The sequence below is a fragment of the Natrix helvetica genome (genome assembly GCF_964273705.1).
Source record: "Natrix helvetica genome assembly, chromosome: 14".
NCBI classification, from domain to species: domain Eukaryota; kingdom Metazoa; phylum Chordata; class Lepidosauria; order Squamata; family Natricidae; genus Natrix; species Natrix helvetica.
In genome coordinates, this window is record NC_138564.1 from 11,098,214 (window position 1) to 11,114,045 (window position 15,832).

Below are 15,832 nucleotides of genomic sequence, written 5' to 3' on the forward strand. Positions count from 1 at the left end.
CAGCCCCGTGACGCCAGCAAGCACCTGTTCGGCCGGCGGCTCGGATTGGCCGAGACGGGTGTCTCCATGGCCCCGCCCACAGGTGCTGCGACTCAGCTTAATCTCCCACCCCCCGCCTCCCCGCCGCCCGTTCCCGGTTGGGCCTCGCCTGTTGCGGGGCGGAGGGCTGGCCCGGTCCCGGCTGTTCTTTGGGGCGAGAAGGAAAGCGGGGGTCGCGGTGGGAAAGGCCATGGAAGGGCAAGGAAGGAAGACCAGGGTTTCTCACCAGGTGGGCCAACTTTCAGAGGGGTGGGCTTCGACTCCCAGAATTCCCCAGCCAGCATATTTTAAGATCCGTAGACTCCAACTCCCAGGATTCCCCAGCCACCGTGTTTTAAGATGTGTAGACTTCAACAATTTGAAGGCAGGCCCACCAGGATCCAAAATATGTGTGATGTTGTGATGAAATTACAAAAGGGAAGGTGTGATGCCCTCCCCACAACCCTTCCCCTGGCCCTCTTCCCCATTGTACAATGGCTAGTGCTTCTATTCCAGAAGATTTTTTATATATATGTATGTGTGTGTGTGTGTGTGTGTGTGTGTGTGTGTGTATTTGTGTTACAAGCCCTGGTATGCCCCAATATGGGAGGGAGCTCACTACTCCCCCTTTCTGTCCTTCGGCTCATTACAGAAGACCATCCAGGCAGAAAACCATATTTTTATTTTTAATGTTGCCTTTGCTATGTTTGTGTTGTATTTGTGCTGATAAATAAATAAAGGGAGACCAGGGGTTGTAACACAAATACATACCTATTTCCCTGGCTCAGCTGATAAGGAGGAGAGCCTGTGGCTTAGTGGCTAATACATCTGCCTAATATGTAATACAGCCCAGGTTCTAATCCCAGTAAGGGTATGGCTAGCTGATGAGAGCTAAATAGCTTGAAATAGATCTATACTAGTCTCCCTTTATTTATTTATCAGTACAAATACAACACACACACACACACACACACACACACACACACACACATACATCATACATATATACATACATCATACATACATACATACATACATACATCACACATACATACATACATACATACATACATACATACATACATACATAACCCTAATAGAAAGTGTCCCATTCTGGAAGATTTCACTGTAATCCTTCTGGCCTGATTACCCAGATCCACTGAATAGTCTATCTTGAAATCTCTTTCCAGAGCCTAGCGCACAAAGGGATTACGGATCGAGAGGTTTAATCCACCCCGAACAAAACTTTGCCCTAGATTCCTCAGCCTGAGCTGCAGGAGAAGGAGCGCACAATTCACACAACGATGGCTGGGAAGTATGCGACTCCCGCCACTGTGCCAGTTCTTAGTGGTCCCCCCCCCCGCACTGGGTCACGTCGCTCAGCGCCTCGGCCTCCCCGCAGCTCCCTTCACACACCCTCGCTCCGGGGAAGCCAATGTTTTGTTTACTGCACAATCTCCCCATTAATCTGCAGTCCCGAACAATCTGTCATTGTCCTCCGGATGTAATTATCCCAATTGCCATCGGCAAGGGAAAATGGAAGGATTGCTTTGAAGTCTTTTATGCATTATCGCGCCCGCTTCGCTTCACTGTGCTTGGGAGAAGCGGAGCCAAAGATTAAAGGTAAAGGTTCCCCTCGCAGATATGTGCTCGTTGTTCCCAGCTCTAGGGGGCGGTGCTCATCTCCATTCCAAAGCCGAAGAGCCAGAGCTGTCCGAAGACGTCTCCGTGGTCATGTGGCTGGCATGACTCAACGCCGAAGGCGCTCGGAACGCTGTTCCCTTCCCACCAAAGGTGGTCCCTATTTTTCTACTTGCATTTTTTACGTGCTTTCGAACTGCTAGGTTGGCAGGAGCTGGGACAAGTCACGGGAGCTCACTCCGTTACGCGGCGCTAGGGATTCGAACCATCAAACTTTCTGATTGACAAGCTCAGCATCTTAGCCACTGAGCCAAAGATTGCTCGGGTCCAAATCCATAGGCTTTTTTTAATGGAGGATGCGTAGGGAATAAATTAGGGGGGGGGTAAACAGACCGTTGAGCCGTATTCTGTGATCTAGCCAATCTGAATGGCTATAATCTGTCTGAATCCCGACTTTCCCAGCTAGCTGGGGCTGATCGTGAACAGCTGGAGGGAGTCAGGCATGATAAGAAAAAGGAAAATCTAGGACTGCAGGTCACAAATAGAATGACAGAGTTGGAAGGGACCTTGGCGGTCTTCTAGTCCAACCCTCTGTTTGGGCAGGAAACCCTACTGCGCTTCAGACAAATGATTGCCCAATCTTTTCTTAAAAACCTCCAGTGTTGGAGTATTCACAACTTCTGGAGGCCAGTTGTTCCACTGGTTAATGGTTCTCACTGTCAGGAAATTTCTCCTTAGTTCTAAGTTGCTTCTTTCCTTGGTTAGTTTCCATCGGTTGCTTGTCCTGCCTTCTGGTGCTTTCCAGACAGATAACAGATTAACAGAGTTAATCAGAGAAAGGGACCTTATAGGTCATCTAGTCCAACCCCCTGCCGAAGCAGGAGACCCTACACCCTTTCTGACAGATGGAAGTCCAGTCTCTCCTTGAAAGTCTCAAGTGATGAAGCTCCCACAACCTCCGAAGGCAACTTCTGTTCCATGGGTTGATTGTTCTCACTATCAGAAAGTTCCTCCTTATTTCTAGATTGAATCTCTCTTTGATCAGCTTCCATCCATTATTCCTTGTCTGACCTTCAGGTGCTTTGGAGAATAGCTCGACCCCCTCCTCTCTGTGGCAGACAAATCACTTCCGGGGGAGAAAGGGGTCATCTATCCTCGGGAAGTTTTGTTCCCGACTTACTAATACTTTCCACACGGCCTGTTTTATTTTTCACACCCCTCCCTTTCAAACAATGGCATCCTTGTTACATAAGGAGCCGATCGGGTGTAAGAACGCACTGTTTTTGGCATTAAGAGCAGGCCTGCCAGTGATTTATTTTTCCTCTCTGTGCCTTCTTAATTGGCAGGTAGCAATGTTTGATCACGTTTCATTTGAGCTCAGCTCTTAGTCACTGAGTATTGTTTTATTTTTCGGGATACGGGAAGCGTTACCGAGCGTGTCTCATCTCATTGTCAAGTTGCTATAGCGACTCCGGTTTGAACCACGACTTTCAACATGGACCCAAAAAAAGAAAAAAAAAGGAGTCTTGGGAATTGAAGTCCACACATCTTAAAGATGCCAAGATTGGGGGGGAAAATAACATATTGTTTATTTTATTTTATTTATTTCTCAAATGCCATCACTCTGCTTAACAACTAATTCCCACAACACTGTCAACAATTTACTAAGACTATATTACTATTCTTCTTCTCTTCCTTCCTAGTATCTATCTCTCCCCACTTATGACTATAATAACCAAGTTGCTTGTATCTTTCAATTTATATTGTTTTTATTTGTTTCCTGGTACGATTTGATAGCTTATTAGTAGCCTTGACTATCTCTAAGGGTTGTATCTTTTATGAATGTATTGTAGGAAGTTAAAACCCACCCCTCTCCTAGAAAATGAAATATTTTAGGAAATATTAAAAAGGCAGAATATTTCCCCTAAAAAGAGTAGTAGAAACTCAAAGAGGCATAAACTCTGACCCCCCCCCCCACCTTTGTCAATGGGCCATTAAGGCCTGAGCCAGAGAAACATGTTTTAAGGCAGGAAACAGACTCACTCTTAATAACTCCCCCTCACCTTTGTCAATGTACCATTAAGGCCTGACCCAGCCTATTCTACGTAACCAAGATCTACCTCATCTCATTTGCACCACCCACTAAGTTTCAACCAAACTTAGCACACAATCTACAAAGTTAACTAAGACCCTCCGCCCCTGGGAGTCTGAGAACCAATCAGAATACATTTCTTACACAGGAACAGGAAACAGAGAGGTGGGGCTCTAAAAAGGACATAAAACCCAGGGTCTCTCAAATTCCCAATCACACATGGCCAATAAAGAATTCTATTATTTTACCGATATGCGGCTAAAACTCTTGATTCCTGTAATCTTTGATGGAGCAAAACAGAACATCCTAGGGGAGCAATTTATGGACCAAAGCCCCTCAACTGGACTGATTTATAGAATGGGTTCAAAATTTGGGGCATTCCATTAGGATTTTTTTTAAAAAAAAATTAAGATCAAACTTCATGCAGGATTTTTTTATTTAAAGGAAATTCCAAGTGCAATTCAACTTAATATTAAGCATAATAAACATTAAATGAATGAATGTAACTAATTAAATACAGTTCATGTAATTATTCCCTCGCTGCACTTGCTGTAAATATTTACGCTTGATTAACAGAACCACGGCTTCCTCAATTAATCCAATTTTCTTGGGTTTGTTGTGGCACAACGAACCATAAACTGGTGACGCGGACTGGTTTCCACAGCTGGTTCCTGAAGCTAAAAGGCGCATAATTTGATTTGCCAGACTAAGGGAACAGCTAAGGGTCCTGGAGTCTGGGGAAGGTTCTGATGACGGCTCTGTGTTGGAGGCAGAGAGGGGGCCAGGGCCGTCTGACAGTTATCAGCTGCCTTCAGAATCAGACATCTGTGAGGCAGAAGAACAGCTGGAGCCTGTTCCCAGTGTGCGCATGCGCAGAGCTGCCAGGAGAAGGGAACAGCTAAGGAACAGGGGTCGACTTGGGAGGAAGGCCACAGGTGGAGGATGAATGGCCCCTCTCAGAGAAAATAAAAGAGGAGCGAAAGGGGAGTGGAGTTTGCAGGAGACAATCAGTTCGCTTCATTGGTTCCTGACTCTCCGAGACTCCTTGCCAAGTTCTGCAGAGATCGGCCTGGCAGCTCTTGAAAGACTTTGCTGGATGTGAAGGAGCAGAATTCACAGGAAATTAATAAAAGGGATTTTTGTCGGCACAAGGAATTTGCTGTCAGGCTCTTGGGAATCTTCGGTCAGAACAGACCCCTCATTTCAACCCTGAGCTAGAAATATTCTCCTTTATTGGTTATTCATTATGATTATTGATTAAATCTATTTGCCACCTGTCCCACCATGAGGCAATTCATACAACACTCTGATCTCTAAGCCAACCAAAGTCCTCTGTGCCTTATTTATTGCCAACCTAAGGAAAAGATAATTTCCTGTTCATTGTATCTTGAGGTGCTGCTTTTCTTTTTGCAGGGAATAAGGCCACAATGGGGTGGACTTGTCTCGTGACTTGGTTTTGCAAGGCCAAGCGTTAGTTCTGGGGTTAAGTATGTTATGGAGTCCTGGTCCGTTTAATTGAATGCTTCAAAAAAGGCAGTTCCGATTTTAGATTTCAGGAGGATGGAGGTTTGATTCCCAATGCATTTTCCTACTAGGGATCACCAGCAGAGGGCAGTATTGTGCTGGATAGCAACAATGCATGTCTGGTCATTTAACTTTTGTTAACTCTATTGAAAGTCATATAGAATCCTAGGGCTGGAAGGGACCTTGGAGGTCTTCTAGTCCATCCCCCTGCTCAAGCAGGAGGCCCTATACCATTTCAATCAGAATAGAGGTGGAAGGGACCTTGGAGGTCTTCTAGTCTAACCCCCTGCTCAAGCAGGAGATCCTATACCACTTCAATCAGAGTACAGGTGGAAGGGACCTTGGAGGTCTTCTAGTCCACCCCCTGCTCAAGCGGGAGATCTTGCCTATACCATTTCAATCAGAATAGAGATGGAAGGGACCTTGGAGGTCTTCTAGTCCAACCCCCTGCCTAGGCAGGAAACCCTATACCACTTCAGACAAATGGCTATCCAACATCTTCTTAAAGACTTCCAGTGTTGGAGCATTCACAACTTATGGAAGCAAGCTGTTTAACAGATTAATTATTCTTACTGTCAGGAAATTTCTCCTCAGTTCTAAGTTGCTTCTCTCCTTGATTAGTTTGCTTCTTGTTAATCTCTGAAGGTGTCACATGATGCCTTCCAGTTCGGTCGCTGAGAATTCTGGGAGTTGAAGTTCAATGGCCGATGGGAAGGCATCCTCCAAAAAAAGCATTCTGGCTTGTAAATCAAGAGTTTATGGCTCGCCCCAATCTCAGATGCTCAGGCAATTGTGGTTTCGTAAACAACACCATCAACGAAGCCAAAAAACAAATTAATCACCGACGGCATTGCGTGCTTCGGTCCACGCCAAGTACCGAACCATTCAACGTTGACCAAATATAAAGGCACTTTTGTTATGACATGTTCCTCTCATCGCTTCGATTCCCTGCCAGGCATTAATTACGCTTTAAACATCCTCCAGATATACACTCTTGCGAAGAGAGCCTAAAACAAGTGTCAGCAGACGAACAATGGATGAAACGAGAGACGCGCAGACCAAGAATTTATTTTTGCAGAAACAATTTTTTTTAAAAAAAGATTTCAGGGCCAAGTCAGACAAAGGCAACAGCGCATAATTACTAATTTGGGGAAGGAAAATAAAATAAGGCGTAGGAGGAAAATTGCCAAGTCTTTCCAAAGATAGAAATAAGTGCAGCGACACACACAGAGAGAGCCAAAAAGCTTGATTTCAGCTTAAATTCAGAATAAAACACAAGAAATGTGGGCCTCTGGTTTTGCTCGGGTTTTTAACAACGGAGCATTGGCTCCGGAGCTACTAAATCCTTGGCTTACGACTATAACTGAGCCCAAAATTGCTTAAGTGAGACGCTTAAATGAATTTTGCCCCCATTGTACGACCTCTCTTGCCACAGCTGTGAAGTGGAATCCCTGCGGCTCTTCCGCTGGTAACAGGGTTCTTAAGCGAATCCACCTTCCCCGCGGACTTTGCTGGGCAGGAGGTTGCAAAAGGGGATCGCGTGACCCCGAGACACTGCGACCGTCGTAAATATGAGTCAATTGTCAAGCATATGAATTTTAATCCCGTGACCAGGGGTGTGTGGCAATGATCGTGTGAAAAACGGTCATATGTCACTAACATAGGTCATTTTACCGACCCCGTAAGGAGGAAAGGCTCAATCAGCCTTGACTGGTCAGGATTGAACTGCTGACAGTTGGCAGAATTAGCCTGCAATACTGCATTCTAACCACTGGGAAGGAAGGAAGGAAGGAGGGAGGGAGGGAGGGAGGGAAGGAAGGAAGGAAGGAAGACTGAGTCAACCTTGAGCTGGTCAGGATCGAACTGCTGGCAGCCGGCAGAATTAGCCTGCAGTACCGCATTCTGACCACTGCGCCACCAACAGCTCTTCTAACACGGGACAGTAATGACAGCCTGACTCCAGCATTCATTTACAAAAAGAATTTATTGACCATCTTCTTTGATCTCTTTGCATGTCTTCTGAAGGTCCAAAGATGCAACTCCTCGTGGAAGGGGAATGAGTCCCGGAGTCTTCTTTTTAGGCGCCAGAACAGCCGAAAGGAGCCGGCCCGTTCTGGACCGACCTCTGTTCCACCTCGCAAGGCTGGCTTTTCCCGGGGGGTCCTTTCGTGGGGTTGAGAGCGTGCTGGAAGCCAACGGCGTACTTCTGCAGGTCTCTGTTGAGCCAACCGGTCACGTTCCCTTTCTCGCAGGAGCTTTGCTTGAAGAAACACACGGAGCCTTCGGTGTTGGTCAAGCTCTTCTTCTCGTCTCGGATGACCACGATCTCCCTCTCCCCCAGATCGATTCCATCGGGGGCCTCGGCGTCGCTGAGCTCCCCGGAGGCGGACAGAGCGTCCTGGCTTTGATTCTTGGCGTTCAGGCTGGAGACGTCGACGAAACAAACTAGCTTCCTTTGCTTGTCGGTTTGGACTTTGTCATCAAACAGGCTGACTTTGCAGAGTCCAGCTGGGCAATGCATCCAGTCGATGTCCGGAGTCATCATAGTGACCGGGACCATGTATTCGGCGTTGGGGCATTCTTTGTGTGGAAGGTTGGCCATGATTCTGCAAGACTGAAAGACAGGTGTGCCAGCCTCTTTACCTTCCCATGCTCTTCTGCTGCCCAGGGGCCCTGGGCCAGGGCAGGGAGGGGTCCAGCTGTTGTGACATCATAAAGCAAGGTGAGACATAGGTGACAGTCCAGCTTGGAGGAGAAGAGCAGGCAGAGAGGGAGGGAGGGAGGAGTTAAATGTGCTATTTGTTTTGACCGAGGCTTCCCCAAAAAGCACGAAGCGGATTCCTGGTTCCGACAAAACCCCTTTTATTAAACGCATGTGAATTCTCTCGTTCACATTCACCCAAGGCCTGGCAAACAGTCTTTGAAAGGAATATTTATGATCACAGACCTTATCTGGCTTGGGAAGCTGCTGTGTTAATATTTGCTGTGCAAGGAAAGACTGGGCACAGAGTCTCTGAGATTCACGGACAGATCTTCACACTCCTGAAACGAATCTAGCGAATGAAGGAATTGTTTCCTGCAAAAGCCCACTCCTCTTTCGCTCCTCTTTTATTCCCTATGTTAGGGGCCATTCACTGTCCACCTGTGGCCGTATTCCTAAGTCGATCCTGATTTTTCAGCTGTTCTTGTCTTCTGGCAGCTCTGCGCAGGCGCACACTGGGAACAGGCTCCAGCTGTTCCTCTGCCTCACTGCTCTCTAGCTTTGAAGGCAGCTGAGAACTGCCAGACAGCCTCGTCCCCCTCTCTGCCTCCCACACAGAGCCCTCATCCGAGCCTTCCCCAGACTCCGGGACTGGCCCATGTTCCTCCCCAACCTCCGCACTGTCCGACTCTGCTGCCAGCTCCGCTGGCCACTGGAGGACCACAACACTGTTCGCTCGGAGTCCCGAAGATGCTTTTTTTTTTTTTTTTTACAGAGGCAACTGGACTTTCTTTGCTTTTTCTTTGAAGATGTTTCGCTTCTCATCCAAGAAGCTTCTTCATCTCTGACCGGATGGTGGGGAATGGGTGGGTTTATATTCTTTGCACACTGCTGGTCATAAACAGGAACGGTCATAAGTCACTTTTTTCAATGCTGTCGTAACTTTGAATGGTCACTAAGCAAACTGCTGTAAGCAGAGTGCATTAATATCAACAAATGGCATGAATCAAAATATATTAATGCATTAATTTACTTAATAAACGTGTTGCAGGAACCCAGGTTTGATTAATAGGATGGGAGGCAAATATACAAAGCTTAAAAACGAGCTAATTCTGATTGCTGTGTGTGTGTATACTTTTTTATTATTATTACTAGCTGCCTGTCTCACCATGAGATGACTCTGGGCAATTTACAATGTTAAGAAGAATAAAACAATTCAAATTATATTCTTTCTTTCTCTCTCTCTCTCTCTCTCTGTCTCTATTCTCTCTCTCTATTCTATCTCTATCTACCTACCTACCTACCTACCTACCTATCTCTATTCTCTCCCTCTCTCCTATCTCTCTCTCTCTATCATCTATCTATCTATCTCTCTATCATCTATCATCTATCTATCATCTATCTATCTATCTATCTATCTATCTATCTATCTATCTATCTATCTATCTATGTCTGTATTATCTACCTACCTACCTCTATTCTCTCCCTCTCTATTCTATCATGTATCATCTATCTATCTATCTATCTATCTATCTATCATCTATCTATCTATCATCTATCTATCTATCTATCTATCTATCTATCTATCTATCATCTATCTATCTATCTAATCTGTGTTTTCTCTCTCTACCTATCTCTATTCTCTCCCTCTTATCATCTATCTATCTATCTATCTATCTATCTATCTATCTATCATCTATCTATCTATCTATCATCTATCTATCATCTATCTATCTATCTATCTGTCATCTATCTATCATCTATCAATCTATCAATCTATCTATCTATCATCTATCTATCATATCATCTATCTATCTATCTATCTATCTATCTATCTATCATCTATCTATCTATCTATCATCTATCTATCATCTATCTATCTATCTATCTGTCATCTATCTATCTATCATCTATCAATCTATCAATCTATCTATCTATCATCTATCTATCTATCATATCATCTATCTATCTATCTATCTATCTATCTATCTATCTATCTATCTATCTACCTACCTACCTACCTACCTACCTACCTACCTACCTACCTACCATCTATCTAATCTACCTACCCACATAATCTCTCTCTCTCCATGTATGTTATGTTATGTTATGTATGTATGTATGTTTTTATTCTTTTTAACATTGTAAGGCAGCCAGAGTCACCTTGTGGTGAGACAGGCACTTAATAATAATAATAAATATTATTTGCTTATAACATTCATTTATTAGTTCTAAATAATAATGATACAACATTCAGGATCCATTTTCGCAGGAGCCCAGCTCTGCACTGCCTGGCTTGCTTTGCCTTAACGCGTGCACGCTTCCACTCCTGCTTGAGGCAGCGGGTTGGACTAGATGACCTTCGAGGTCCCCTCCTGTCCTATCCTCCCTGCGGGCAAACCATCGTCATGGTTGCCCCCTATGGGTTTGGTGAGCTCACGGATCAGCCGAAGGGCGCCACCAGCTCAGAAAGGGGGGGGGGAGAGAGAGAGCGAGAGAAAGCGAGCAGCCGAACACGCAACACGCATCGTGCGAACGCAGCGCCTCTCGCGGGACACGTGACCTCCCCCGCCCCTCCCCTTCGAGGATCACGACCGTTGGGCTCGTTTGGCCACGCCCCCGAGGCGCGTCGGCAGCGCGCGGCCCACGCACGCAGGCGGACCCGCTCATTTCCCCAGTGACGTCATCCCCGGCGGGGATTGGCGGAGAGCGCGGATGACGCCAAGGGCGGTTGGGAGGGGCGGGGCGGAGATAGGGGCGGGGCTTCCCGGCTGGCTCCTTTCAAACGCCGATGGCGGGAGCGGCGCGGCCGGTCGTTGTGAGAGACGGTCGCTGAAGAAGCTCGCCCTTCCCGCTTCCCAGGAGGCGCTGGGCGCTGGGAGCGAGTAAGCCTCCGGGGAGGGAAGCGCGGGGGCGCGGGGGGCTGTCCAGCCCGAGGGGCTCTCTGCACATGCTCAGGGGCGCTGCTTTCCGCTTCTCCTGAATGGAATAAGCGACCCTGGAATGTAATAGAATGCAGAAGCCGAGTTTCCAGGGTTTGGGCGTTCAGGAGCCAACAGAACAGGAAAAACCGAGGGCAGAAGAGCAGAGTTTGGAAGGGGCCTTAGAGGTCATCTAGTCCAGCCCCCCTGCTGGAGCAGGAGACCCTCTATATGATGTCAGAGGAGTGGCTGTGTCCGCTCTCTTCTTCACCTTAGCCATGGCAAGGATTCACTTCAGGGGAGCGAGAAAAGTTTTGAAATGGGGGCGCCGAACGGATGCCTCGCTTAGCAACCTAAATCTGGGTCTCGTTTGTGGTCGTAAGTTGAGGATGACCTGCGTAAATCCGTGTTAGAGTTGTACACCGTATAATCGGTTCAGTCCATATTGGGAAGGAAAAAAAACCCCTGTTTTGATAACGTTAGCTCATAACTCTGCATTACAGATTCATGCTGCCTGAGGATTTATGATGTAGGCTTTTGCTGTTCTAAGTGTGTACACTGAGAGTTTGTGCACAGGGGACAAATTCCTTGTGTGTCCAATCACACTTGGCCATGAAGACTTCTCTTCCCTACCCTACCCTAAATTCTTATTCTATTCTAAATTCTTATTCTATTCTAAATTCTTATTCTATTCTAAATTCTTATTCTATTCTAAATTCTTATTCTATTCTAAATTCTTATTCTATTCTAAATTCTTATTCTATTCTAAATTCTTATTCTATTCTAAATTCCTCTCCCATACCTACCCTAAATTCTTATTCTATTCTAAATTCTTATTCTATTCTAAACTCTTATTCTATCCCAAATTCCTCTTCTCTTCCCTACCTACCCTAAATTCTTATTCTATTCTAAATTCTTATTCTATTCCAAATTCCTCTTCTCTTCCCTACCTTCTTCCCTTCCCTCTATTCTCTACTTTCTTCTTGTTTCTGTTCTGTTCTCTCCTCTATTCCATTTGTTTATTTGTCACATACTCATGATGTTTGTTTTGGATTATTGTACTTGTTTACTGTTTGTTTTGCTCATGTACCTGGCCTTGAATAAGCTGGGTTTGGAATGGGTTAGAAATACTGTCAAATAAGTCACCTCCTTGCTTTGTTTGATGGCATGCCTCCTCCCATAGGGGGAGTCCTTGACTTACAACCATTCCTTTAGTCGCCATTTGAATCTATGACAATATTGAACAAACAGCCTCGCTACCATTTTCCACACAAAACTGTTGCAGTGATCTCCCATGGTCATGTAATCAGAATTGGGCCCTTGGCATGTATTTATGACGGTTGCAATCTCCCGGGGTCATGTGATCCCCCTTGGCCCCCTTCCAATTTGGCTTTTGACAAGTAAAGTCCCCGGGGGAGCAAGATTCGTTTAACGTCCATGTGATTCACTTAAGGATCAATAATTGAGGATTATTGATCCTTAAGGAGGTTTAATAATTCCTATTCTATTCCATTCTATTCTGTTTGTTTTCTATATTCTAATTCCTGTTCTGTTCTGTTCTATTCATTTTCTATATTCTATTCTAATTCCTATTTCTGTTCTATTCTATTCCATTTCATTCCCACTCCCATTCCCACTCCTCTTCTTCTCCTTCTCCTTCTCCTCCTCTATTCTGCTTTCCTCTCCTCTCCTTTTCCTTCTCTTCTCCTATTCTACTCTGTTCTACTCTACTCCTACTTTTATTTATTTCTATTTCTATTCCAATTTTTGGGGGATGGATAACCTCCCCCTCTCCCTTGGGCAACGAGGAAGGCACCGTCTGCATCCCAGCAGGGAGAAAACTGGGGAGGCCGATTCTCATAGCAAGGACTGTCCCAGCGTTGCTAACAGCCGCCTCGAAAGAATCATTCCCCCCGTCCCCGTCCCTGTCTCCCCTGCCTCCCTCTGACATCTTGCTAATGGCTGATCCGTCAGACCGGAAGGGAAAAAAAAGAATGGAGCTAGGAAACCCATTTGTGGTTTAAAGCCAGGGTTGAATACATTTTACGTCCCTTCTTGATCATCAAACAGTGGGAGCAGGAATCTGCCTTCATCCCCGACAACCGAGCGATTGTCATTTCTTCAACCGAGCTCTTTTTAGCTGGGAGGAAAATTATTTTTTTAGCAATCCTTTCCCCCCCCCCCCCAAGCGGTTGTGCGTTACTGTTGGATTGCTGGTTTCCTTATGGGCCCGCGAAGAGCGATTATAAGCAGATATATCCCATGATAAGATTCCTTGGAGCTCTTTGCCTGTTAATCAAACAATATCGTTTATGAAATCTTTAATTTGCAGCGTACGCTGGCTGAGTTGCTTTTTGGTTTTGCTTAAAAAATAAATAAATCTTGTGTGCGTGTACCAGCATAACTCTGGAATGCCTCAAGCATTTTCAACCAAACTTGGTACACAGATGACTTACTCTCCGGCGACAAATACTGTGGGGGTAAGACACCCCTAACAACCCTCGGGGTGTGTCTTCTGTTAGGATACAGCCGGTTGTGCCTTAACATGGCTTCTACCGTACTGCCGTAAAATGGCTTCTACTGCACAGCCCAGTGGAGTTGCCATGGTAACGGCTTCACAGTACTCCACAAGGGGGGTCCCTCTGATAAGGGGTAAAATCTAACATTAGAAATGACATTACATTTTCCTCCTATACATAAATACCTGGGCAACGCCGGCTTATCGGCTAGATATTTTTTATAAATAACTCAAGGTGAACACATGCAATAATCCTTCCTCCTCTGTTTCCCCCCAAAACAACCAGTCTGTGGGGTGCCTGAGAATGACTGGCTCAAAGTCACTTAGCCCCTTCGGTGCCTAAGGTGGAACTCACCTAAGTTTAGCCTTAACTATTCGACCAAACTGCTTTTAAAATGATGAAAAGCGGAATATAATATGATTTCCAGAACTAAAAGAGCCAAAAATCTTACATCTTCTTTTTTGGGTGTTGTTAATCCTTCTAATAGAAATTTTGTATTACAGGTTCCACCTCAACGGGGCTGTTTTGGTTTTTTTTTTTTGCTGATAACGATGCTGAAATTTAAATATGCAATCCCCCATCCAGCAGAACTGGGCAACATGGACTCTATCGCCAGCCGGGCTTCTCGACTTAACCTTCTTCTCCAGGTAACTTCTCTTGTGAATTTGTTTCCCTATTCGATCTGCCCTATTTGAGCCCAACGCCCCACTTCATGTGGCGGGCTGTTCCGTTGGCTGACAAGTTAACACGCTCAGGAACATCTTTCCAACCTCTAGGTTGAACATAGTTCCTTTTTTTTTTTAACCTATTGACTTTGACCTATGATCACTGGTATGTATCACTGGTATGGACACCTAACAACAAAAACGTCATGAAAAAAGCACAACAAAGAATGTTCTTTCTGCGCCAACTCAACTGCCCAAGGAGCTGCTGATTCTGTTCTACAGAGGAATGATTGAGTCTCTCATCTGCACCTCCATAACTGTCTGGTTTGGCTCTGCAACCCAACAAGACAGACACGGACTTCAGAGGAGAATCAGAACTGCAGAAAAAGCAATGGCTGACAACCTGCCTTCCATTGAGGACCTGCGCACTGCACAAGTCAAAAAGAGGGATTTGAAAATAACTACAGACCCCTCACATCCTGGATACAAATTGTTCCAACTCCTACCCTCAAAATGATGCTATAGGGCACTGCACACCAGAACAACTAGACACAAGGACAGTTTTTACCGAATGCCATTACTCTGCTAAACAACTAATCCTCACAACACTGTTAATAATTTACTAAGAATGTATTACTATTCTTCTTCTCTTCCTTCCTGGTATCTATCTCTCTTCCCACTTATGACTATAACCATGTTGCTTCTATCTTTCAATCTATATTGTTTTAATTTGTTTCCTAATACAATTTGATAGCTTATTAGTAACCTTGACTATCATTAATCTTTTTATTATTGATGAATGTATATTTTAAATTCTTAAAATGAATGTATTTTATTCTGCTTGGGTATACTGAGAGCCTATGCACCAAAAACAAATTCCTTGTGTGTGCAATCACACTTGGTCAGTAAAGAATTCTGTTCTATCCTATCCTATCCTATCCTATCCTATCCCATTCCATTCCATTCCATTCCACTCTATTCAACTCCACTGCACTCCACTCCTTCCTATTCTATTCCTATTCTATTCTACTCTACTCTACTCTACTCTACCCTACTTTATTCTACTCTACTCTATTCATTCTTATTCTATTTTCTATTCTGTTCTATTCTATTCTATTCTATTCTCTGCTCTATTCTATTCTCTATTCTGTTCTCTATTCTGTTCTGTTTTATTCTCTATTCTGTTCTGTTTTCTATTCTATTCTATTCTATTCTATTCTATTCTATAACAGGTTCCTAAAATAGGACCGTTGATGAATTGTGTATAAACATGAGTCTTCTGTTCTTGTTTCACTAAGAGCTGCCTTTGTTTTCAGGGGAAGTTCCCATCTCTGGCACAACAGCAGATGTCTCCATTCTCAAGAGAAGGCATTCTGGACTCCCTTATGGTGCTGTACGAGGAAGGCAGAAGTCCTCTGCGGATGGAAACCAAACACGCGGGCATCTTTTTAAAAAAGCGTATGTATTGCTCACTTCCTCTTGGGGCTTCCAAACACAATTTTCCTGTTAAGAAATTTTGAGCGGGCTTCATTCTCCAAGACAGAAACATCAACCTAATAACCGTCTATTCACATCTGGTTTTCTTGTGGCCTTTCAGCAGCCAGTGGAGCTGGACAGTGGGGAGGTTGGGGAGGAAGATGGGCCAGTCCTGGAGTCTGGGGAAGGCTCTGATGAGGACTCTGTGTCTGAGGCAGAGAGGGGGCCACAGCCATATGCCCAGTTATCAGCTGCCTTCGGAGTCAGACGTCAGT

General features: G+C 45.0%; 1 protein-coding gene across 5 annotated transcripts in view; it reads left to right on the forward strand.

The window, feature by feature from the left end:
• The window catches only part of CIT (citron rho-interacting serine/threonine kinase), a 211,089-nt gene that overhangs the window by 114,446 nt on the left and 80,811 nt on the right, over nt 1-15,832 (forward strand). For 4 of the 5 annotated variants that reach the window (XM_081966272.1, XM_081966273.1, XM_081966274.1 and 1 more), the window contains exons 1-2: nt 13,938-14,063; nt 15,398-15,539. The exons of the other annotated variant lie outside the window; for it this stretch is intronic. In XM_081966272.1, the coding sequence (XP_081822398.1) occupies nt 13,968-14,063; nt 15,398-15,539 (238 nt within the window). In that variant the 5' untranslated portion in view covers nt 13,938-13,967. Of the gene's footprint in view, nt 1-13,937; nt 14,064-15,397; nt 15,540-15,832 lie in introns of those variants that run through there. 5 annotated transcript variants of the gene reach the window in all.